We start from the raw sequence: 24,773 nt of genomic DNA, 5'->3' as shown, positions 1-24,773 counted from the left end.
AATGTGGAGAGCTGGTTGCTAGCTTTTTGAATCTGGCCTGGACATCTGTAGGGGTTCGGGGATTTTGCGGGGCAGTGGTGCCAAAAATAACAGAGGCGACAGGCATTGAGATTCCTTTGACCCTGTTAGCCTGTGTCTTGTGAGTAGTGGCGCAGCCCAGGAAACGAATGATGCATCACAAGATGATCTAGCAGGCTCTGTTGCTGGCCTAGAGAAGAGTGGACATTTGCTGAATGAGTACCTGAGCACCCTTAATGTCTTCATGGCAGCGGGCCCTACTTGAGTGGGGAGTGGCGGAAGAGGTACATATGCGCACATGTAGGGAGCAGGGGCCTCGGATGCGATCATGTTGTGGGGGTGTCTCCTTAATAATTTTGCAGAGGATGAACATGATTCAACTGAAGATTCTAGGGATGAGGGGGGATGTGGGACTCTCTATATACCAGCAATGAGACAATACAATATAAATTACTAATAGCCACTTAAACAAAACTAAATCACTTACACTTTTTTTAAAAATTATAAGTTATACCAACAATGCTAACTCATAGAATTATAAATTAACTAAAACACACTACAATAATAAATTATATTTTTTACAACTGTATCACTGAAAATGCTATTAAAACATCAATATGCTTGAAAAAAACACACTATTCTTCAAAAGGATATAGTATACCACTATATTTTTGACTCATCATTGGATTATTTTTAACCCAAAATTTCAGATTTCTTATAATATCAAGGGCCTCATTTTGAGTTAGGCGGGCAGGATGACTATCCACTGAACTTCTGACAGGGAGGTTGCCGCCCATCAGCCCAGTGCAAAAGTGGCAGCAGAATTGTCGCTGGCTCGTAATTGAGCCGGCGGCAATGCTGCCACCTGCAGGGTGCACCAGCACCCTTGCAATCCTCACTGTTTGCACAGCAGACAGTGAGCATTGTGAGGGGGCTTGGCAGGGGGACCTCCACCCCTCTGGCCGCCTGCATCTGCTCTCTGCCAGCCTTTTCATGGCAGTGAAACTGCCATAAAAAGTCTGGCTGGGAAACAGATCGTAATCAGTGGACGGCACCGCGTGCAGCGCTGCCCGGCTGATTACGACCTGCACGCTCTGTCAGCCAGTTGGGATCACCAATCCTGGCAACAACAGCAGGGTTGTAATGTGGTGGGTGGACCATCACAGCAGCAGCGGTCCTCACCACCACTGCGAGACTGGCGGTCTAGTGACCACAAGATTCGTTATGAGGCCCTGACTCAATATTTTTTTCAAACACCATTTACACTGGGTGTATTTATCAACTCCATTAATTGAATATCTCTTTTCTGTCATTGTCTAGTGCTCCTTTTTTATTCTCATACACTGAACTACTGCAGTTGTTCTCTGTTGACTGAGACTCTGCTCTTTGCTTACTGTGTAATCAAACAAATCCAGTGCTTTGCAGGTGCTGTTGTTTACAGTGACTATGTGCTTGGTGTCCTGTATGTAATTTTCTGTTACAGTTTCTGCAATGTCTTCTAGCTATGATCTGTTGCTCTTGAGAACCTCTCATGTTCCTTTATCGTTTATAATGTGTCCACCTCATGGTCTGCCAGGAGAAATATGTTATTAGTTTTAATTTACTCATTTGATATTTACCATCTTTGGGGCCAAGAGGAACTTCTTTTGAGTCTTTCCAGATAACATGTGTCCTCAGGCCATGGTGCAAGACAGAAGAAGAACTAACATGCACCTTTACAAGCATGGCCTCTGAAGTAAGATTTGAGAGATTCAAAGTCACTTTAACATCTTGTCCGAGTATGGGATGAGTGGTCAGTGTGAACTTCCCAGAGAGCTGAGGATCCCTTGAGGGTTTTTCTGAAGCTCTTGTCATGATGAGGGTTCTGCTGTTCTCTGCAACTGGTCCTCCATCAAACAGCTTGCTGGTAGCTTTCTTGAACACGTCCCTTTCTTCCTTCGAACCTGTTGAAGAACACAATGTGAAATAAACTGGCTAATGTCCATCGAACCATGAAAATAGAAATATGATGCAGTACAGTGCTTTAAATAAATAGCTACATGTACACTATAGAGCAGTATTGCAATACCTTTCAGCCCAAGAGAGGGTGGGTGGTATGCTACCAGATCCTGACCAAACCAGATTCACCAAAGAGATGGCTGGCACATAATGTAGAGAAGAGGACCTTTGTTGAATACCGAAGAATAAAGAAAGGGGGCAAACCTTAGCTGTGAATATTCCAGATCAGACTTTTTTCTTCAGTGTTTCCAAGATCCATTTTTCATCACGACAGACATTTTTCACATATAAATCGATGCAGTTCATCACACTTTGCTTGGCATTTCAATGTAGGACCACATATTTGAGCTGCTTTATTGTACCCCTCATCCCTGTAAGGACTCATACAACAAAGGAAAGGATCAACAGGAAGGGGAAGGGTGGAAATGCTTACATAAAGGACAGTTTACCTTATTACACTTAGACAAGCAGGATGTCTGTAAGGGATGTGATATTGAAAGAGGAAGAATGAGATAGAGGAGGTAGCTGTAGCGGAGCAGCTTAGGCTGAACTAGGAGACATGCAAAGCTCCTACAATACCACTTATAGTTACACAGTACGTATACACAAGTAAAGACAATACTCAGTGCCACCAAAAATAAAGATAATTTATTTGGGTGACACAAGTCTAAAAATATCTTAGAGGCAATACTCCTTCTGGAAGTAAGTATTATACACAATATGTACACTAGACACCAAAATAAGGTAAGTAATTAGACATAGGATAGTGCAAACAATAGGAAATGCTATAGAATGTAATGGGATAAAATAGGTCTATGGGCAACACAAACCATATACTAAGAAAGTAGAATGCGAACCACAAATTCCTGCATAGACAAGTGTAGTGTGTAGAGAATCACTGGGGGAGTAGGAATACAGCAAAGGTTAGTAAAATACCCCACCACAGAGCCCAGAAAAGCAGGAGTAAAGTACTGCAAGTTTCCTTAGGACACACTACAAATCGTGATTGGAGTTATTGCAAGAACCACGCAAGACTGCAGCCAACAAATGGTGGATTTCTGGTCCTGAAGACCTGCAAAGTAAGGAGACCAAGGGCCTGATTACAATTTTGGAGGACGGTGTTAATCCGTCCCTAATGTGACGGATATCCTGCCCACCGTATTACGAATTCCATAGGAAATAATGGACTTGTAATACGGTAGGTGGTATATCCGTCACATTTGGGACGGATTAACACCTCCCTCCAAAGCTGTAATCAGGCCCTAAGTCTAGAAGTTGAAAGAAGTTCCAGGAAGGACAGGAGTCCCTGCCAACCCTGAAGAGGGTGCAAAGAGGAGTCCCTGGTTAGACGAAGACTGCAGAAATGCACCCAAGAAAGATGTCAGCAGGTTCCTGCATGATGCTCTGGATGTCCCACGAAGAGAAGTTGGATGCAGGCGAGATTTGGTGCTGGATTCCTCAAACAAGCCTTGGTTCCGGTAAAGTTGCGTTTTGCATCAAAGAGGCGCTGTCTGGTCCCAGGAGGGACCTGGGAGCCTCAACTCTGCGTGAGGAGGAAGAGGGGGATCTCTGCACTTCAGAGAGTCCTCATTCCACCAGACAGTACCCACGGGAGTCCCAGGACACAGGGACAAAGGGACTGCAAAATGCAGTTGGTGCAGCACTACAAAGGAAGGTCCCACACCGCCGGAGGTCAACTCAGTGAGTTGAGCGTCGCAGGATAGAGTGCTGGGGACCTGGGACAGGCTGTGCATGAAGGGATTTTGCAAGTAGTGCACAGAGGCCTCAGGAGGTGAAGAAGACATGGTGCACAGGGTTACTGTCATTCTCAGGTAAGGCAAGGTCTTACCTCCTCCAAATTGGGACAGCAGGACCTCAGGACAGTCTGTGTCGAAGGGGTCAACCCTCTGTGTTCCAAGGAGCACGCTCGTTGCCAGGAGAGGAGTCCAAGAGAACTGGTTGTCGACTTAGAAGGTGCCTGCTTGAGCAGGGGAGAGACTGCGTCACTCGACTGGAGATTTCTTCAGTCCTTCTGGTGCAGGGTGAAAACAGGGAGTACCCAGTGCATGCACACCATGGAAACTGTTGCAGTTGCTGGCTGTAGCTGAAGTTGCAGAGGAAAAGTAGCCCTTCTGGATACTTTGTTGCTGTTGTATCGGTTCCTGGAGCAGTCTCCGCTTGATCCGAGGTCAGAGGATGAAGTACTAGTTGCAGAGGATTCCTGCTGGAAACTTGCAAGTAGAATCTGAAGAGAGACCCACAGGAGAGACCCTAAATAGCCCTGAGAAGGGGATTGGCTACCTTATCAGGTATGGGCCTATCAGGAGGCCACTCTGAGAGTGACCTTGGAAAACAAGATGGCTGAAGTCTGGGACACACTGGAGGAGCTCTGGGCACCACCCCAGGGGTGGTGATGGACAGGAGAGTGGCCACTCCCCTTTCCATTTTCCAGTTTCGTGCCAAAGCAAGGACAGGGGGTCCCTGAACCAGTGTAGACTGGCTTATGCAAGGAGGGCACCATCTGTGCCCTTCAAAGCATTTCCAGAGGCTGGGGGAGGCTACCTCTCCCCAGCCTGTTACACCTATTTCCAAAGGGAGAGGGTGTAACACCCTCCTTCCAAAGGGAATGCTTTGTTCTGCCCTCCTGGGACTGAGCTGCTCAGACCCCAGGAGGGCAGAACCCTGTCTGTGAGGTGGCAGCAGCTGTAGCTGCAGTGCAAGCCTCAGAGAGCTGGTTTGGAAGTACTGGGGGTCCATGGTGGGGCACCCAGGATGCATGGAATTGGCTCCCCAATACCAGGTTTGGAATGGTGGGACACTTCCATGATCTTAGACATCTCACATGGCCATATTCAGAGGTACCATTGTGAAGCTACATATAGGTATTGACCTATATGTAGTGCACACGTGTAACGGCATTCCCGCACTCACAAAGTCCAGGGAATTGGCCCTGGACTGCGTGGGACACCTTTGCTAGTGCAAGGGTGCCCTCACACTTAGTAACATTGCACCTAGCCTTCAGTAAATGAAGGTTAGACATATAGGTGACTTAAAAGTTACTTAAGTGCAGTGAAAATGGCTGTGAAATAGTGTGTGAACTATTTCATGCAGGCTGCAATGGCAGCCCTGTGAAAGGGGTTATCTGAGTTTCTTATGGGTGGCAAAAGAAATGCTGCAGACCATAAGGATCTCATGGAACCCCAATGCCCTGGGTACCTAGGTTCCATATACTAGGGACTTATAATAGAGTTCCAGTGTGCCAATTGAAATTGGTAAATGAAGTAGCCTATAGTGACAAATTTAAAAGCAGAGAGAGCATAAGCACTGAGGTTTTGGTTAGCAGAGCCTCAGTGACACAGTTAAGCACTACTGACAACACACACATTAGGCCACAAACTATAAGCACTGGGGTACTGACCAGCAGGGTCCCAGTGAGACAGGCAAAACACACTGACATATAGGGTTTTCACTATGAGCACTGGGGTCCTGGCTAGCAGGATCCCAGTGACACAGTAAAGACACACTGACACACACTCACAAACAGTCCAAAAGTTGGGGTAACCATACTAGAAAGAGGCTACTTTCTCACAGGCAGTGTCAGGGTTTCTCCCTCCACAAATTATTCCAGAAGTAACGTGGAGAAATTTGCTAGAGAAAACAAAATGGTGGTGGGGAAAATCTGTGGATTTCAGGTGCAATAAAGCCTCAATGTTTTTTCCCATTCTGAACTGTTAAGCTAAGAATCTAGCATCAACATTATCCATTAAAAAAGAAATGAACATTAATTATCCATATGGCACATTTTATGCATGATATTGCCTCCGGTCATTGAATGAGAATCCAAGGGGGATATTTACAATGAGTTTGCATAGGGCAGTGCCCCAGGTCTTTATTCTTAGCTTTCCTATGCCTACTCAAAAGGACAGAATGCACCATACTTACAAGATATGGTGCATTTCTGCCCTCTCCCCCTGTACAGGCGCACAATTTGCTGACTGGCGCCAACTCAGGCACTCTTGCACTATGGTACCTTCCTGCACAAAAACATTCCAGAGAGGACTTTTCCTCTTTCTATGGGTGCTTCAAAATGCAGCACACATAGAAAAAGGAAACAATGAAGCGAGGCCAAAATATTTCTCCTTGTTGCGCCTGCCCTCGGAGGCATACAGTTTTGACGCATTCCCAGGTTTGCAGATCCTTGTAGATCTGGGAGTGCATCCAAACCCATGGATGTTGCCTGGGAACACCCATTGCAACACCTGTGGAACTCCTCCATGATGCAGTGTACGGCAACACAGCAAATTGTGCTGCGTTGCTTTACATTATATCTACGAAACCATGAAAAGCCACGCAAAGTGGCTTTGCATGGTCTCTTAGATATGGGTCTGCACTCTGCGCCACCAGAGCATCATAAAAAGTGACGCCCAGCAGCGCAAGGGCTTGAAAATATGCCCCAAGTATTCATCTCCAAAAAGAAGGATTGTAAAATATTCTGTGAACTCACAGATTACAAACGTGGCAGTAACGAGAAATCTTCGCCCCCAATAAAATATTTCGACTCTAGAGTAGCTCTTTTTGGTGGATGCTGTTTGTTGTATTTTAGCATGGGTGTGTTCTTTAGATCTGTATGTGAAATGTATGACCAACACTTTTTACTAAATAACAGATTACCGCTACATTTTTGTTTAATACTCAGTGGTTCTGAAATAAAAACCTGTAAAATCATTATCGTATGTTTTTATTGTTAAAGTTTTCCATACTTATCTGCAACTAAGTTCACTGCTAATGCATTTCCTTTCAGCTATCATTGCATTCCTATAAAAACAACGAACTTGCCATCAGGAAAGATCCAAATCCTGGCTTTCATGTTCGTAATTTTGCCCGTTAAAAGGATCTGTTTGCCATCTAATGACCAATACAACGAGTTAATTAGATTAAACCAAAACACTCTAAAATGACTAGATATATATTTTTCCTGCGTTTGACTTTTTTGTTTTTCACTTGATAGGAAAATGTTATCCAACTTTGTACAGTTACAAACGTAGGTGTTTAGCGCAGAAATAGTATGTCTTGAGCAGGAACATTTTATGAAAAATATAAATATAGGACAAATACGTAAAAGGGTATTGAAAAGCGTAGTGAAGCCGCACAAGTCTTACTGGGGAGATTGTTGGCCTGTTGCCCACAGGCACTGCCCTAAATTCTATGTCGGGACCGGAGGCTCAGATTATGCTGACTCTTCCTTTACTGAACTTTCACAGCAGCCAATAACATATTAATAAACAAAAAAACTACATTTCCCATGAATCACATGTTCATAAGTCACATGCACCAATCACATAGTGTGACCTGATACCATAAGAGCTTTGACCCCTAACGTCATATCCTCTTTCTTTGCTGCTTCGCAGCATATAAGTGCCATTTTTCTTTATTACCGTGATATTATTGCTAATTAAACTGTTTTTTCGATATTATTTTCTTGAAAAACAGCATCGAGATTCTGCATGCTTTAATTGTTTGTATTGTACTTGTTGTGCCCATTTTTTATTTAAAAACTTGTGAAGCGGGAGCACCACGCGCGCTGCGCGCAGTCTGCTCTCACTTTCAATTGTGTTTTGCCCGACGCATGCGTTTTACGAGCATCCCTGATGCCCAGATAGTTATACTATCTGGGTTGTAAAATAGTAATAGGCTCTGCCGAGAGTGACTACCAGGCAGCTCCCTCCACTCATTATTAAGGGCTTGCCATTAATTTTTGGTTGCCTGTGAGGGGTTTTTCACTCCCCCTATATATTTTATTGCTGATATACTTATTGCACTGCATTGTAATATGGCGCAATGGAGTGATCAGGATGCAGGGTACTACCCTGAGGATGATGACAATCAACTTGAAGTTAATTTAGTTGAGGCACTCGACTCTAGAGTGCAACAGTCAGTGAATGACGCCTTGGTGAGAGCCTTAGGTCCTTTTTCAGGACAATTGCTGGAATACGCTCACTCTCAAGGCTGGATAAGTCTCCTACTACCCTGAGGGGAGCAACCCTCAAGTAGCCTCCAAATCTAAGGCTAAAACTAAGAATCTTTCAAACTTAGATCCCTCTGAGGACAGACATGCTGAGGTTTTTTGAAAAACTGCGCAAGAAGTGAATTTCTGAACATAGGGCCAGATGTAGCAAAGGGTTTGCGCCTCGCAAACAGCGAAAATCGCCGTTTGCGAGGCGCAAAAGCCTCTTTGCTATTCAGAAATGCATATTGCGAGTCGGGACCGACTCACAATATGCATTTCAGAATCGCAAATAGGAAGGGGTGTTCCCTTCCTATTTGCGATTCGGAGTGGAATGCAATTCCATTTGCGACCGCATATGCGATCGCAAATGGAGTCGCAGTTACCATCCACTTGAAGTGGATGGTAACCCACTCGCAAATTGGAAGGGGTCCCCATGGGACCCCTTCCACTTTGTGAATGGACCCACAAATATTTTTTCAGGGCAGGGAGTGATCCAAGGGACCACTCCCTGCCCTGAAAAAATACAGAAACTAAAGGTTTCGTTTTTTTTTTTAAGTGCAGCTCGTTTTCCTTTAAGGAAAACGGGCTACACTTAAAAAAAAAAAACTGCTTTATTGAAAGCAGTCACGAACATGGAGGTCTGCTGACGACAGCAGGCCTCCATGTTTGCGAGTGCCTATACTCGCTATGGGGCCGCAATTTGCGACCCACCTCATGAATATTGATGAGGTGGGTCATTGCGACCCCATTGCGAGTTGCAGTCGGTGTCTGAGACACCGTACTGCATACCAATTTGCGAGATGCAAATTGCGAGTCGCATGGACTCGCGCTTTGCAACTCGCAAATTTTTAAGTTGCTACATCTGGCCCATAATTACAGCACCTTGAATAATTCCTCCACTTCAGGTTACTCCTCTGATCAGGATTCGGATGACCTGACCTCGCCAGCCCCCAGTAAGGAGGTCGAAGAAGCATTCCACTTCTCAATTGTTAGATTTCGACCCCTCAGAAATTGTTCACCCTAGATCCTCTAACTGGCTTCTTTCCGCAGAAGTGGCGCAGTACATACATGATAACCTTAGGAAAAGTTATGATAAGGAAGTTCGTACTCGTCTCAAGACCGAATGCCCTAGACCTGATTTACTAGATAACGTAGCTGATCCTCCAGAGATTTATCCAACTATGGTTACATTTTTTAAAAAAAATTCCGAAGACCCTAAAAAAGGTTTAGATAGATCATGGCGCTCATGTCAAGATAAGCTGCTCGACATGTCAGGCCCTCTGACAAAAATTCTGGAATTGGCGGCAGTTTCAAAGGAATCAGGCATACCAGTATATACCGATGTCTTACTGGGTTGGGCTCAACGTGCGTAATGCCAATTAGGTAATACCAACTGTGCTATTTCAGCTGAGCGCAGAAAATCAATTCTCATGCGCATGGATCCTAACCTAGTGGATTTAGCATCATTTGAAGCGGGTCCAGCTGCTGGGGGTCTCCTATTTGGAGCTTCATTTATTAAAGAATTAGCTAAATTTTGTTCCACCTTTTCCACCCTCAACAAAGCACAGTTGTCCCTTAAAAAAGTTTTTAGGCGAGGCCTTTTTGTCAGGGCCGGACGTTATGGTGGACGAATGTCCGGCCGGGGATCCTTTGCAAGTCCCCAAATCTATTACCCAAGAGGACGCGGTAACTGGTCAGGTGATCAATCAGATGCCACCTTCTATCCCACTCGGTCCAGAGGTGGTAGACCTAGATTCCGCAGAGGACATCACAGAGGCCAACAAGGAGCGATCCAGGATGCCTCCTACGCTGGTAAGGCTCATTCACCCTTCTCAGGTTATTCTTGGGGGAAGAGTGGGTCTGTGTGGGGAGAGTTGGAGAAAGATTTCTGGGGCTCCTTGGGTTCTTCAGGCAGTATCAGGTTTTAATCTGGAGTTTATCAGCACTCCTCATCAGTTGACCCCTCCTCTTCAAATGAATTTTTCCCTAGAATGTCAGAGTTTTATAGATGCAGAAGTGCAAGAGCTATTAGGAAAAGGAGCAGGAGTTTTTTCAACCCCTCACCCAGCTGGATTTTGCAATCCCATTTTTGTTGTAGACAAAAAAAGGGGGGAGGTCATCGTCTGGTTCTGAATTTGAAAGACTTCAATTCTCGGATTGTGTACAGTCACTTCAAGATGGAGGGGATTCACATGCTAAGAGATATCTTAATAGAAGGAGACTGGATGGTAAGATTAGATCTAAAAGACGCTTACCTATTGATTCCAATTTTTCTCCCACACAGGAGATTCCTCCAATTCCAAAGGAAGACTCAATGTTTGGAGTTAACAGCTCTCCCATTCGGCCTATCCTCAGCACCATGGTGCTTCACAAAGTTGTTGAGACCGGTAGTGGAGAATTTGAGAACCAAAGGGGTTCGCTTGATTATTTATCTGGATGACATCTTATTGATGGCCCAGGACCCAACAAGTTTACAGACTCATTTGATTTGGACAATCAATCTATTACAGGAATTGGGTTTCCTTATCAATGCGCAGAAGTCATTGTTGAATCCAACTGAAGTGACAGAGTTTTTGGGCTTCAAGATCGATTCTCTCCAAGCTCAGTTGATTCTTCCCTCGTTAAAGATTCGCAATATAAAGAGGGAATTAAGGTCAATCCTATCCAGTCCGACTATTTCTTTAAGAAAAATTGCTCGATTGGTGGGCCTGTTAGCATCATCCATTCAGGCAATTTTCCCTGCTCCACGTCACTATTGAGCTCTGCAAAGATCGAAAATCAAATATCTGAGTCAAGGTTGGAGTTACTCAGCCTTGATCCCGTTGTCCACGGAGGTCAGGGAAGAGATTCAGTAGTGGCTTCACCACATGGAAGCTTGGAATGGCAGGGCCATATTCGGGTCCCATCCGGAGGTGGTGATAGAATCAGACGCCAGTCAATGGGGATGGGGAGCCCGTTGCAGGTCTGTGGTGACTGGGGGCCGCTTGTCCTTGACAGAGCAATCTCTTCGCATCAATTGTTTGGAGCTCCTAGCGGGATCGTTTGCGATAAAGAGCTTATCCCCCCTCAAGACAGATTGCTGTATTCTGCTAAGGATGGGCAATATCTCAGCAGTGAGATATGTCAACAAGTTAGGGGGAACGAAATCCAGAGTTTTAGCGGGAATAGCCAAGGCATTATTGCTTGAGCCACAGATTAGTAATTGTTGCGGAATATTCACCGGGAGCTCAGAACGCTGTTGTGGACTGGAACTCCAGATATCTGATGGATACCAGCGATTGGAGGTTGGATCTGATTATCTTTCAACAGATAATGCGAGAATGGGGACCTTGCGAGGTGGATCTTTTTGCATCTCGCCTCAATACCAATGATTCCAAGGTTCTTCAGCTGGAGGCCGGACCCTCTGGCCTCAGCGACAGATGCATTTCTACAGGACTGGTCCCCTTTTCGGGGCTATGCCTTCCCACTGTTTCTATTGATTCCCAGGGTTCTGTCTCAGGTTCGGAGACAGAAGTCAGACTTAGTCCTGTTGATGCCTGTTTGGAGATCTCAACCCTGGTTCCCTATTGCACTCCAGTTAGCTTGTGCTCCTCCGTTACTCATCCCTCCTCGCCAGGATCTATTGTTGAGTCCGGAGGGCCATCAACATCCTCTGATCTCATCGAGAGATCTTACGTTGATGGCATGGATGGTTTCAGGACAAATTGGAAAACCCCAGGCATTTCGCAACAAGCTGAGAACTTTATCAAACAAGACTGGGTTTCTAGCACCCACAAGAGATATGCTTCTGCTTGGCGCAGATGGACTAGTTGGTGTTTTGGAAGGAATATCAATCCCTTGGAATCAAGTTTTGATTTGATAATTAATTTTCTAGCTGAATTAGCCACCTCAGGTCTAGCCTATAGGACGGTTAATAATTTTAGATTGGCTATTTTGGCTGGACATAAACCTATTGATGGTAAACCAGTGGGCGAACATCCATTTGTTTGTAAGTTATTGAGAGGTATTCGTTTTTCTAATCCACCTCAGGCCAAATATAACATTTTATGGGATGTGAATGCTGTATTAAAATGTATAGATTCCTGGCCTAGTAATAAGTTTTTATCATATAAACAGTTATCAGCGAAGTTGACTATGTTACTTTGTTTGATTTCCTGTAAACGGGTTTCGGATGTCAAGGCCTTGGATTTGTCTGGAAGAGTATATTCTCCTGAGGGTGTTACCTTTTCCAGAACCAAAACTAATTGCAGGTCAGTAACCTATCCTTGGTACCCGGATAACTCAAAATTATGTGTAGTACAATGTTTGAAAGATTATGAGTCGGCCACTGAAGAGTTCAGGCAGAACATTAATGGCCAATTATTAATTTCTTTAAAGAAACCTTTTAAACCAGTTGCTTCCGCCAAACTCTCTCGCGATGGGTTAATTGGGTAATGAGTGAAGCAGGTATTAATACCGACCAGTTTGGAGCTCATTCTGTGAGAGGAGCTATGGCTTCCAAATCGTTTGGCTTAGGCTCTAGTTTGCAAGATATTATGGTCTTATTGGTCTTCTGAGTGTACTTTTCGTAAGTTTTATTTTAAACCTGTCGTTGATGTTGCCTCTATTGTTATTAATCAGCTTTGAACTAGCATAATCTGAGCCTCCGTTCCTGTCATAGAATAAAAATATTTCTAGCTTACGCTTCAAGAATTTTCAATTCTATTAAGGATACGGAGGCGAGGATTATCACACCCGTTATTGATATTGGAGGTTATATTCAAATGTATATTTTACTAAACAATTTTATGCCCTCTCTATATTTTCGTTAGAGAAATGTTAAAAGAGTTTATTGTTGAAAGATATGACAGTGGGAGGTATTATTATTTATTCTTGTTTTTTCTAGCATCTGAACAGAAGAATTCTTGAGTTCTTTTCAAATTATCGGTGGAGAAAACGATTTTGTTTCCATCTCATAGTAGGATGTTTGGTTTGGCTCGTTGCCTGAGTGGAATGATTCATCATTCTCTGGAGTATGAGAGAAGTTTTCGGATTCGACATATTCAGAGGAAGTTCATTTCAATTGTTGCAGGATTATCTGTTGGACAAAGAAAGAGGATATGACGTTGGGGTTCAGAGCTCTTATGGTATCAGGTCACACTATGTGACTGGTGCATGCAACTTATGAACATGTGATTTGTGGGAAATGTTTTTTTTTGTTTATTAATATGTTGTTGGCTGCTGTGAAAGTTCAGTAAAGGAAGAGTCAGCATAATCCTCGCCTCCGTGTCCTTAATAGAATTGAAAATTCTTGACGCGTAAACTAGAACTTTTTTTATTCTCAGCCATTGCTAAAGTTGCGATAGGTGTGCTGAGCGAGATTAAATTATGGGCCATTGTTCCCAAACTGCATAGGTCAAATAAAGACATGCGTGTGTGTGTGTTTCATGTACCTGATTTTCATAATTTCCTCAAGCTCTTGACACTACAACAGATTCACCTCAATACAACAGCCCTAGGTTTCAAACTATTTTCACGGTTTAGTACTCACCTACACCACTAAAACGTGTCACCTACGCTTGTACATTAAGTTGCAAGGCTTTCTTTTTCAAAGCAATGTTTTTATTTCTAAGGGTTTGTGCACCACAACGGCACTCAATTTAATAACAAATCAAAATTGAAATGGATGCTGCATTATCACACAACTTTTTTCATTTAGCTATTCCTTAATTTGATATGCTTAATAAATTAATAACTCCTGAAAATGTGAATGATTTCAAATGTGCAAGCACTGTCCTTCCATACACGACACTTCTACAACAATACCTTGATGCATCAGTCCTCTCTTTGGTCTTGGTATATCTTTAAATGGCCTCTTACAGCTTACAAAAAGTTGCATCTATATGTTTCTATTTAGATACTGCCTCCTCTTTTTGAAGATTTGTGCCTTTGCACCACAGAGCAAACAAAAATAATTCCTAGGTCTTTTGCATCTACATCCATGCTCTCCATACTTTGAGGCTTCTGAGGCTATTTCTCTCTTCACAAATATGGCAATTTTTAGGCTTTCGGGCTACATATATATTTGCCACTTTCCTCATTTCAAGGCATCTTGGGCTTCTTCATTCTTCCCTAGTTTATTCATTTCAAGGTTTGCTGGCTACCTCTGTTTTCAATGATTTACTCATTCAGAGATTCCTGGGATACTACTGCCGTCGCTAATTTATTTCTTCAACTTGCTTTTTAAACATACTATTCCATTAATTGAAGAGACTGTGGTATTCCCAAATTATGTGCTTGGAACTCACCACCACCCTCTTACATTGGCTACAGCTGTTTCCCACTGATACATACATTTTGTGAAATCTCTCATGGTAAAAATAGATTATGCATCTATTAAACGTATATATTTTTTGGGTTTGAATCTCTAACTGTTCTCAAATAGAACAGGTAGCCACTTTCTAAAATAGAAAAAAAATGGAATTACATAAAGGGGGTCATTTTGACCTTGGCGGTCTTTTGTGAAGACTGCCAGGGACTGCCGTGCAGAAGACCCCCAGTGGTGGCGGTTTGCCGCTCGGCTTATTATGACTATTGACAGCTCTCCATCCTTTCTCGGACGGAGAGCCGCCAACAGCCATACTGACGGGCGGAGGGGAAGTGGAGGTTGCTCCACCTCCACCGCCACGCCAACAGAACACCGCCCACCGAATCACGTCCTGTGATTCGGCGTGGCAGTGTTCTGTTGCCGGTGTGGTGTCGGCGGAGCAGCCCCCATGACTCCCGTCCCCTCCCGGAGGATCAACGGACCAGGTAAGTCGATCGTCCTTGAGGGGAGGGGGCTTGGGGGGTGTTGTGTGCGTGCATGGGGTGTGCGTGTGTGTATGTAGTGGGGATGTCTGAGTGCCTGTATGCTTGCGGGGGTGTCGTGAGTATGGGAATGAGTGCATGTATGTCTGTGGGTATGTCTGTATGGATGTGTGCGTGTATGTTTGAATGTGGGTGTGCGTGTCTGACTGTGTGTGTGGATGGTGGCATGTATGTCGGTGTGTGTGCGTGTATGTGTGTTGGTGGTGCCTGTGTGCGTGTCGTGTGTGAGTGAGTGATGTTGGGGGTCGAGGTGGGGAGGGTGGACCTGCCACCTTTGGGGGGTGGCAGGGGTGGTGGGGGGTGTAGGGGAGGGAGTCGGGGTGGGGGGTGGGGGAGACCCCTGTCAGTGCCAGGGAAGGAATTCCCTGGCACTGATAGTGCTTACCGCCATGGATTTCATGGCGGTTTCAAACCGCATGAAATCCATGGTGGTCAGCCGTGTGCAAATATCGCCGGCGGTATAGTGACGGCCGTCGGGCTGGAGACCCAGGTCTCCAGCCCGGCGGTCGTCTCGCCCTAGCGGGCGGAACGGAGAACTGGCGGATGACCATGGTGGTAACCGCCATGGTCATAATTCCACAAAGTAAGACTGCCAGCATGTTGGCGGTCTTACCGCCACTTCTCCGCCTTCCGCCAGGGTCATAATGACCCCCAAAGTGTCTTGTATGGGACAGACAAGAGTCCATCCAGCCTACCTTCAGATTCGTCTCCTCTACACCATCAAATGCCATTAGATTTTAATTTCATCAATGATAGAAGTAGAATATTTCAGTGAGGCAGCATCATGGTAATTTAAAATAATCAGGAAAGGCCTATCCACCCATCCAACGTGTGTCTGATAGTGATGCATCAGCTTTATGAAATCTAAGAAGATATTCACTTTGTGAGACCTTGCATCTTTGGCTTGGTTTACCTCTAACTTCAGCCTTCAGACCTCCTTTTTTTGCTGACTTTGTTTTTGCTGACCTAAAGATTCTGCATACTTCATCACTGGTAACCAGTGATAAAGTACTTGTGATCGTTCTTTAAAGCATACTAGATTGGCTTGTATCCAGTTGGGATAGTTAATTCACTTGTAAATTCCTGATAAAGTGGCACTACCTGGGGTCAGGGTGTGTAGATTAAATGCTAGTAGCAGGGCTGCAGCACTGGTTTTGCCACCCACTTAAATATCATTTTAAACATGTCTCAGGCCTGCCACTGCAGCCTGTGTGCATGCAGATTTAAGTTGTCATTTTGCCCTTGCCAAATAAACCTTTGGCTAGGCTCAAACCTTCCTTTCAGTACATATGTCACTCCTAGGGAAAGCCCCAGACCAGCACAAGGGGAAGAGTGCAACATGTTATAAAAAATAGGACATTTACTTTGAAATTTTACATGTCCTGGTAGTGAAAAACACTTAAATTCGTTTTTCATGACTACATGACCTACCTCTCCCATAGGCTAACATTTGAGTTACTTTATTCCAACAGGGAATAGTTAACTAGTTCATGTTTGGTGTTTCCGGAATTTGAATTAAAAGTCCTAGCATACGATGAAATCTGATTTTTAATTACAGAAAATGGCACTTTTAGAAAGTTGGAATTTTCTTGCTTTAGCCATTTGATGCCTGCATCCAGGTCACATGACTGGGTGTAGCTGACAGTTGGGTTTGCGTATTCCTCCTAGACAGCCACCACAATGAGGAGATTAGGGCCTCTATTTATACTTTTTTAGCACCGCAATTGTGCCATTTTTTGACGCAAAAGTGGCGCAAACTTACAAAATACAATTGTATTTTGTAAATTTGAGCCGCTTTTGTGTTAAAAAGCAGCGCAAATGCGGCGCTAAAAAAGTATAAATATAGGCCTAGGTGTGTCAATGGCAGGATAGGAGGGAAGAGCTGGGCCCAGCCCACTTACATTTGAATAGGCTGTGTTCTGTCTCCACACAAAGAGCTGTGTACCCTATGTAGTTAGTCTGAAGCCAGGGCCAGGAAGGCAGGGAACCTGTGCACTTTAAAGGTATGCATCTAGAAGCTTCTCCCCACCTCAAAGGCATAACTGCATATATAAATACTGGACCTCAGACACTGCCACTTCAGCTTACTTCTGGACCTATGGATACTCTGCAAGGGAGAAGGACTCCTCTGCTGCTACAAGGATTGCCAATCTGCTGAACTGCTGCTCTGAAGAAAATGCTGCTGTGCTGTGCTGATCTGCCTCCCTCTTGCCTGGTTCAGAAGGATTGGAATTGCATCCCAAAACCCAGAGTGACTCCAAATTCTAGTTGTCTGACCTCCTGATCAGAGGCCTCTGGGGCACAATAGGATTCCCACAACCTTTCACCTGCACTTGGACTCTGTCTTCTGTGAGTCTACCCTGACAAGTGGTGCTAACCCAGGCATTGACTCGTATGAAGTGGATTTAAGGTGCACTGCCAACCTCTGTGTATCCAGCAGAACTGACACATCTCTGCTGTGCGGTGCAACCACGAACAGAAGTGATACATCTCCCCTGTTGCATGGATTTAACCGTTGCAAAGACCCAATCACTGCTGCAGCCCATTGTAACTGCCACTGCGCTTTGCATCCTCGGTACAGGCGCTTGCATCCCGCCTTGATGATGACATCAGATAACGCATCACAGCCGTGCAGCTCCTCAGAACCGATGTATCGCCCCAACTGAATGTCATATGTTTGACACTGGACTTCACATTACAAGCCCTGTCAACAGGATCCTTGACGATGATGCATCTTGGAATCAACACTTTGCTTCCGCCGCACGATGCATTTTTGAAGCTGATCCTCACAATGCTCCCAAACCAGAATTTAAGGTACTTTGTTTAGTGGGCCTGACCCTACAGCTGGCCATTGCTCCATTGTAGCCAGCCTGAACTTGTGACTTTGTCCCGGTCCAAGGCGATCAGATAGCCACAGTTTGGGCTTTGTGCTTTTTGGCACTATTGTCACTAAAATCTTTATATCATGCATTTCTCCAGTTCTAGTAAGTGTTTTTTTGTCATTTTGGTCTTGGTATGTTTTTCAAAGAAAGGCCTATTGTTCTGTCTAGGTGAGGAATAATTTTTGTGTGGTGTTTTCACTTTATTACTGTTTGAAGTGTTGCACAACTACTTTGCATACTGCCTCTTAGTTAAGACAGACTATCAGGGCCAAGCTACCAAAGGGGTGAGCACATGTTAATTTAGGGTTGGCTTCTGTCTCACCCTAACAAGGATGGCGGTTGCTGCTTGACCAGGCGTCACACCCCAGTCAACCAACAACATATTTTCTCACACTCCTATTTTGACACACAGGGATGTTTAGATACATTTTCTAGCTGAAATAAATAAACTATGATGAAGCATTCATTAATCACCCTCACCAGCACTATGGCTTGAACATAAAACAAAGTACAAACAAAAACAATCATATTTGCAACAAGGTCTTTATGCTCCTTTGCTGTACCCATGCCTTTACACAGCTTTAGCAACTGTTAAACCCAACACAGTTCTCTCCTTCTAGACCAATCAAAGTCTGAGCCAAACCATACTCTGTGGAAAGTTAGCTAGGTGTAGCCGTTATTACTGTTGCTGTGAAATAAACATATTTGGGTTTGTTTATTTGGGGTATCTTTGTTTTGTGTGTGTGTGAGTGAATGTGTGTGGTGTACAGGGCTAATGGGACAGGAAATGAATTGGTAATAGAAGATAAAGGTTACCTACGATATTATTATGTATACTAAGCTATGAAGCCCAGCTTGGGGCAAGCTGCAGAACTGAGATTCTTGACTCACATGTATACCGATCACTGAAGATATTAGTTTGGTACTTGGAAATGACTGATCCCTACTATGTACACAGATGAAAGATAACGAGAAGCTACTTAAGGATGCTCATATATGAAAAGACAAGGCCCAATAAGAAGAGGGTGCGTGAAACTATTATCAGCCAGGTGGGGTGGTGTAGAAAAGAATTAAGGAAGACGATATAATAGATGAAAAACGGGAAAAGGATATCAAATAAAGCGAAAAGAGAAACTGAAAGAATAAAGCTAGAAGTAAATAGGCAATTGTAGCCGGAGGATGGAAAGAGACTTAAAAGGGAAGGATGAGGTAACACACATCAAACTCTGGCGATTTAAAGCGGGATATTTGTCATTCCTTACTGTGTTGCCAAACAAAAAAACTCTGTCCATCTCCCTTAAAGTCAGAAGGTAAAAAACAGCTGTACCACTCCTGAGTCACCTTAAGAAACTTCCTACACTATTTTGGCTCAATCAAACCAACTTGGTATTAGAAACCTAAAGTGTCCTAACGTCTGAACTAGAAAATGCTGTTTCACCTGTAATCCTAGACACAGTAGACATCAAGGACAAAATGGTTCAAGGAAGCCTTTCCTTGTATCTCGAAGTCTCCTCATCAACCTATTATGTATTGTTCTCATAGTTTGGAGAATAGTAAAGTTGTGTGAATAAAGAAGCTGAGGAGTTCCTGTGTTTTTACATTTTATTATATTGCAAACTGCTTTACAGAATGACTCGTGACATCCCGTGTTGGGTTCTTAAGTGTATTTATTTCCAATTTTGATAATTTACTTTGAAACATATTGCCCTCCCTGTCTAGAGTTTTATAATTTTATGTGGTTAGAGGTCTGATGGCAGTCGAACCTCAGGGAGGGTGCTTGTTGAGGAATAAAATAAGGTGGTAACAAGTGCACTGCATTAGTAAAACAACTGCCTTTGATGTTGAGGAATTCATGTATTTTCTTCATCTCCTCAAAGCTCCCATCCTTCACCATGTTCTCTTTTCATTGGTGTGCCCTTTTGAACAAGTTTCCTAATCACTTGAGTGTAATGATGCTCATTATGTGCAATACGCTGTACGATGTTACTTTCAGTACTTGTCATTAGTCACTACTATCGCAAAAGTGTGAAGATGTTTCATGAACTGTGGAAAGCACAAACGAAACCATATAAAAAGATCTTACCTTCTGGATATTTATAACTGCTTTTTATGTCTACGGGTCCAGAGCCACCAATGGACTTGGTGGTGATCATGTTACCAACTTTACTGGTATTATTGTTGACCTTCTTCTTAGTTCCATCACTGTACACGATCCAAATGGAGACATCCGCGTTTACTGCTGCAAACATGAAGGGCGTATCATAATCTAGGTCGACATCTCCTTCTTTGATGGCGTGGACTGAGGTGGGGCCACAGCGATATATGCCTACAGCAGAAAGACAAGTCAGAGCAATGCTGCTTCTTTTTTTCGATCCATAAAAGAAGGGAAGTGAAATTAGACTCATAAACTACTCATGTCAGTTGCCAACACACTAAAAGAAAGAGGATCTTTAATATAGTTGTGTGCGAGGTAGGGAAATTGGGCAAGACTATGCGAAGAAACTGCTATCATATTGAAAAAAAGTTCATTTATCGTGTTTTTTTGATCCTTCTTAATATACTGGAACTACTTTAGAGTGATGCTTTTCATCTAAGCTGTATAAAAAATGTGACGTCTCCTATAAAGCAAAGTGTTGTATGGATGTCTACGCGTTTTGCAAGGGGAATCATACCACTCTAGGCTCAAGTCATGCTTGGAAAAGAAACTAAGGCGCTTTTTTGCACATTGGTAATATTGGAGATTGTGCTCGGTGGGCCTTGTCTAAAAGACACTGAATATATAGCCTTGTTGATCCTTGAGATCTGATGCACTTAACAACTTGGGTCAAGCCAGTATGCAATGTGCCCAAGTGTGGAAATGTTTTGAAGGTGGTACTCAAATCTCTGAAGCACTATCTCAACTTTACTAAGCCAAGAGCATGATTGACATTTTTTATTTGTTACAGTTTCAAATAAGACTCTTCCACCAAACATTAAACAGGTAGACAATTCCAATTCCTAATCCTAAACACTTTGAAATATACGTTGCACCTCATCTTCTTTTGTCATCTGGTGTAATGCACTCTGAAATTACAATTAATTCGTTTTCCAGTTCTCAGTCTTGTCTCCATATTCCTAACATCGCTACACTAAAACCTAAGGAATATATAGTACACGATATGAAAAGGTAGAGACTTTCACGAAGAGGTGTGGTCAAACAAGAACATCTAGGAAACCTTTGCAAAATGTAATTAAGGTTGTTACCAAAAATGTGATCTATGCTTAATATTGTATGCCATCTGACCAATGTGTTGGTGCAACTATGTGTATTTTCTGTTACTGTATTCTAAACAGATCACACAACAATGAACACAAATACCTAAAACAATCCAGACACAATGGCTTGGTCAATGATTTTTAATACCAATTTGAATAATGTGTATTTAATGTTGGTTAATGAGTAACATCAATGATACATATGTGAATAACTAAACATAAAATGTCTCAACTGCAAAAACATAAATGATTCACACATTCTAAAAATATTAATTTGAGAATTACACATTTGAAAGGTCTGCTGAAGGGGTAGTGTTTTTCCAACTATCTCATTCACACCTGTTCGCCTCCTTATATCGCTTTTTTCTTCAATCTATCCAGGCACTTTAGGTAATTATGTTCTTTTTGCTACTCATATCTGTCTTTCTGAAGTTCCTCCATCGGCAAGTCTCACAATTTATCTCTTTCCTGGTCATTGCTAGAAACACTTATTTTCATTTTGTTTTGGCTTTACCAGTATATCAACAGCTGTAAATCTGCTTCCCACATTTTCCATTTGGCACATATGTGGCTATATTGGTTAAGACATGGTTGTGTACTCTGCAAAGAGACCAAGCATTTGATGAGCATGTAGTATGAAATACTTCATAGTCCACCGACAGGGACTTTAAGCATGACCGGACTTGCCAGCCACGTAAGTGGGCCAACCCCCTGAAGAATGGAACCCTGGAGGCTGGTTTTGCACCCAGGAGGCCGATTTCACTGTCAATAAGTGGTGGTGCCGTAGCAAAGTCCTGCAGCGACTTCCAGTGCTGCCCATTTGGTTTTTTTAGAGCTGCTTTTAGAGTGAATGCGCACATCATGCGCACGTCTGCACTTGCGCACCAACAACAGATATCTTGCATTTGTCCATTTTAACGGAGCGAGCACAGGAGACACCAGAAAAGAGGTGGGACAAGCGAATGCGTGGAAGTTAAAGCTGCCCAAGTCGTGCACTCCCACAGCATGCTATTAATGTCATTGTGCTTGGCTACGGAGACAGACACTTGAGGTAGAATGCATGTGTACTTACATCTCGTCCTCACGGTTCTTGCAATGGCAGCACCAGTGGCACTTTGTGCGGGGCCCACAGTATGTGTGATTACTTTTCTTAAGAGAAGCAGCAGGTATTATATTGTTTTGAAGAGCAGTTACCTTTATTTTTTGAGAGGCTCATTTCTCTTATGTACGTCTTTTAAGGTGCAGGCAGCTTTGTTTACCTCTCCGGCATGTGTGAGCATCGAGGGCAACATAAACAGCAGCGGCAGCTGGCCCTTGCATACAGTGGGGCGGGGCAGAATGAGGGGTACAATAATGATAAAATAAAAAAAATGCTCTTAACTTTAGATGGACGTCCTCCTCTCCATGTCGCTCGTGCCCTCTTGGGCCCAACATGCGACGAGAACCAGGAAACTGCACTAGCCAATCCTGGCACTGCTTTCATGCTGGTAACCAGAGCACTGGAGGCCTGTGCCTTCGCTAACCTAGCTGACCTAAACTACATTTATTATCATTTTGTAGTAAAAGGGGCGGGCCATAGGCTATGACAGGGACGGAGCGGGAGTGCTCAGCACTTGCTCTCAATGTGCATGTATGTTTGGCTGGCCGTCTCGGGCCAGCCAAACACACATGCGCACTAGGCTCTTTCCAACCCGGCACTGCGTTCCAGGGTTGGAGACAGCAAGCAGAGACTGCCAGTCTGCCTGGGAGCGCCCTGGCTAGGCGCTCTGGCCAATCTGAATGCTGCTGTCATGCTGCCAGCAGCATGAAAGCAGCATTCAGATTGGTTGCAGGGCAGGCTGGGAGCCTATGCCTGCAGCTGCAGCCAAGGAGCAGCACAGTGGGGGCGGTGACAATGAAGGTACATTTAAAAAAAAAAAAATCCCCCCTCCCTGCGCACAACCCCATTCCTACAAAGCACCTTGAGCCGCTCCTGTGGGTTAGAGATATTTAAAGTGCGCATGTCAGGCTGGCCGTCTCAAGACAGCAAGCCAAAGGGACATTCGCACTGTACACAAGTGCACAACTCCCTGCTGCCACTCAATTGCCCACTTAGTTCAGGATGGGGTGCTGAAAAATAAAATGGTAATAAACAAAGTTTATTACCGTTTTATTCTTATGTCCTGGGGAAATTTTCGTGGAGCGGTCCTCCCTGGTGCACATTTTGCTTCGATTGGAAAGGACAGACTTTAGACAAGAAGTGCTCTTATTTAGCTGGTGCTCCTTCTGCTAAGAAGAGATTTTAATCAGGAATGGCTCCTCCCCATTGGCAAAGGAGTGTTGCCTCACTGGCTGACAGCCAGCAGCCGAAAAATAAAACAGTATATCTTTCAGCCCTGGCTCAAGCAGCACGTGCAGGGAGGGTCAGGGCTGGGCCATGGGAGGAGTGAGGAGGAGTGGAGTGGACTAAGTGCACATGTCAGTTTGGCTGGCTGTCTTAGGCCAGCCAAACTGACATGCGCCCTCAGGTTTCTCCAACACAACCGGGATGCAGAAGTGCACAGACTCCAGTGCACTGTCTGAGCGGCTGACCAAGTGCTCATGCCAATCCCGATGCTGCTCTCATGCTAGATATAGCATGAAAGCAGCACTAGGATTACGTGGAGAGCCTGTGCTGGTGTCCCAGGGACTGCTGGGACACCAACACCAGTGTGATGGAGGAGGAATGAGGCGGCCGGCAGCAGCGACACAGGTAAGTTTTCTTTTATTATTATTTTATTTCTCCCATTCCTAGCCCCCCTCCCCAGCTACCCCTTCCCTTGAGATCTGCAACAGCCGCCGCTGGATTTGATACTCCATGAGCCTCTTAATTCTGGAACCTGTAGCCATGTTAACCCTTTAAAAAAACCATACTTCGAGCCCCAGAATGCCAAGTAACAATCTGGATTGGAACAACTAGTTATGCAAGCCTCTAGAAAGCATTGCAACTATACGCAATGTGCTTACATGTTGATTTGTTGGTTATTCTGGTTGAGCAATTGTAAATAATAATCATGCTGCTTGGATTTAGAATAGCAGGATTTAGAGAAATTATCTGCATATATTTGATTAGTCTATGTGAAGTGAGGACTCACAGTGTAAATGAGGGCTGACTGTATATGTTTTGTCAGGCTGCTTTGAGTTCCCTTTCTGGCCCTGACTGTGAGAAGCTTGTGCTGTTTGTAGCCTCATTTCTAAAGTGCACAGTTGTGCCCCATCATGGACATCCATTCACATCCTAGATTCAGACAGATGCTTGGTGGGCCTGATATGTTGGAAAAGAAAGTACTGTTAAGGAGTAAGGACACATATACCATGCAACAGGAAGTAAAACGCAAATAGGAACAGCAGCACCGACTTGGAATACCTTAAGGGTTCTTCCAATCATTATCGAGAAAGATTATTGTTTTCAGTTCTAAAGATAGGGACATTAATATAAGGCCTGGTAGGGACCTGTATCAGTGTCTGTTTTTTTATTATTGCGAGTGCTGATCCATTGCAGGATCCACCACACTTACTGCCCATATGTACAGATGCGCTCTTCTGCACCTTGACATCCCTGTTGTTTATTAGCCTCCAGATCTATTTTTGTCCTGGTTCCGCCACAGAACATGGGCTTATCAAAGTTTCTAATGGCCTCCAAATTGCCAATGCATATTTTATGGACTTAGCATACAAAATAGTTTACCATTTTTAATACACTTGATAGAAGCTGTTATTTCACATTCTCTGACCTCACCTAATAT

The 24,773-nt window shown here is 43.9% G+C and overlaps 1 protein-coding gene across 1 annotated transcript in view; it reads right to left on the bottom strand.

The window, feature by feature from the left end:
- The window catches only part of LOC138304024 (protein-glutamine gamma-glutamyltransferase E-like), a 331,092-nt gene that overhangs the window by 35,835 nt on the left and 270,484 nt on the right, over positions 1–24,773 (bottom strand). Inside the window, exons 9-10 of the mRNA XM_069243676.1 lie at positions 19,838–20,080; positions 1,638–1,961 (exon numbers count right to left, since the gene is read on the bottom strand). Of these exons, the coding sequence (XP_069099777.1) occupies positions 1,638–1,961; positions 19,838–20,080 (567 nt within the window). The remainder of the gene's footprint in view (positions 1–1,637; positions 1,962–19,837; positions 20,081–24,773) is intronic.

This window comes from Pleurodeles waltl, chromosome 7 (genome assembly GCF_031143425.1).
Source record: "Pleurodeles waltl isolate 20211129_DDA chromosome 7, aPleWal1.hap1.20221129, whole genome shotgun sequence".
NCBI classification, from domain to species: domain Eukaryota; kingdom Metazoa; phylum Chordata; class Amphibia; order Caudata; family Salamandridae; genus Pleurodeles; species Pleurodeles waltl.
The sequence above is the reverse complement of the archived record's forward strand: the minus strand, read 5'-3'. Positions and strand labels throughout refer to the sequence as shown.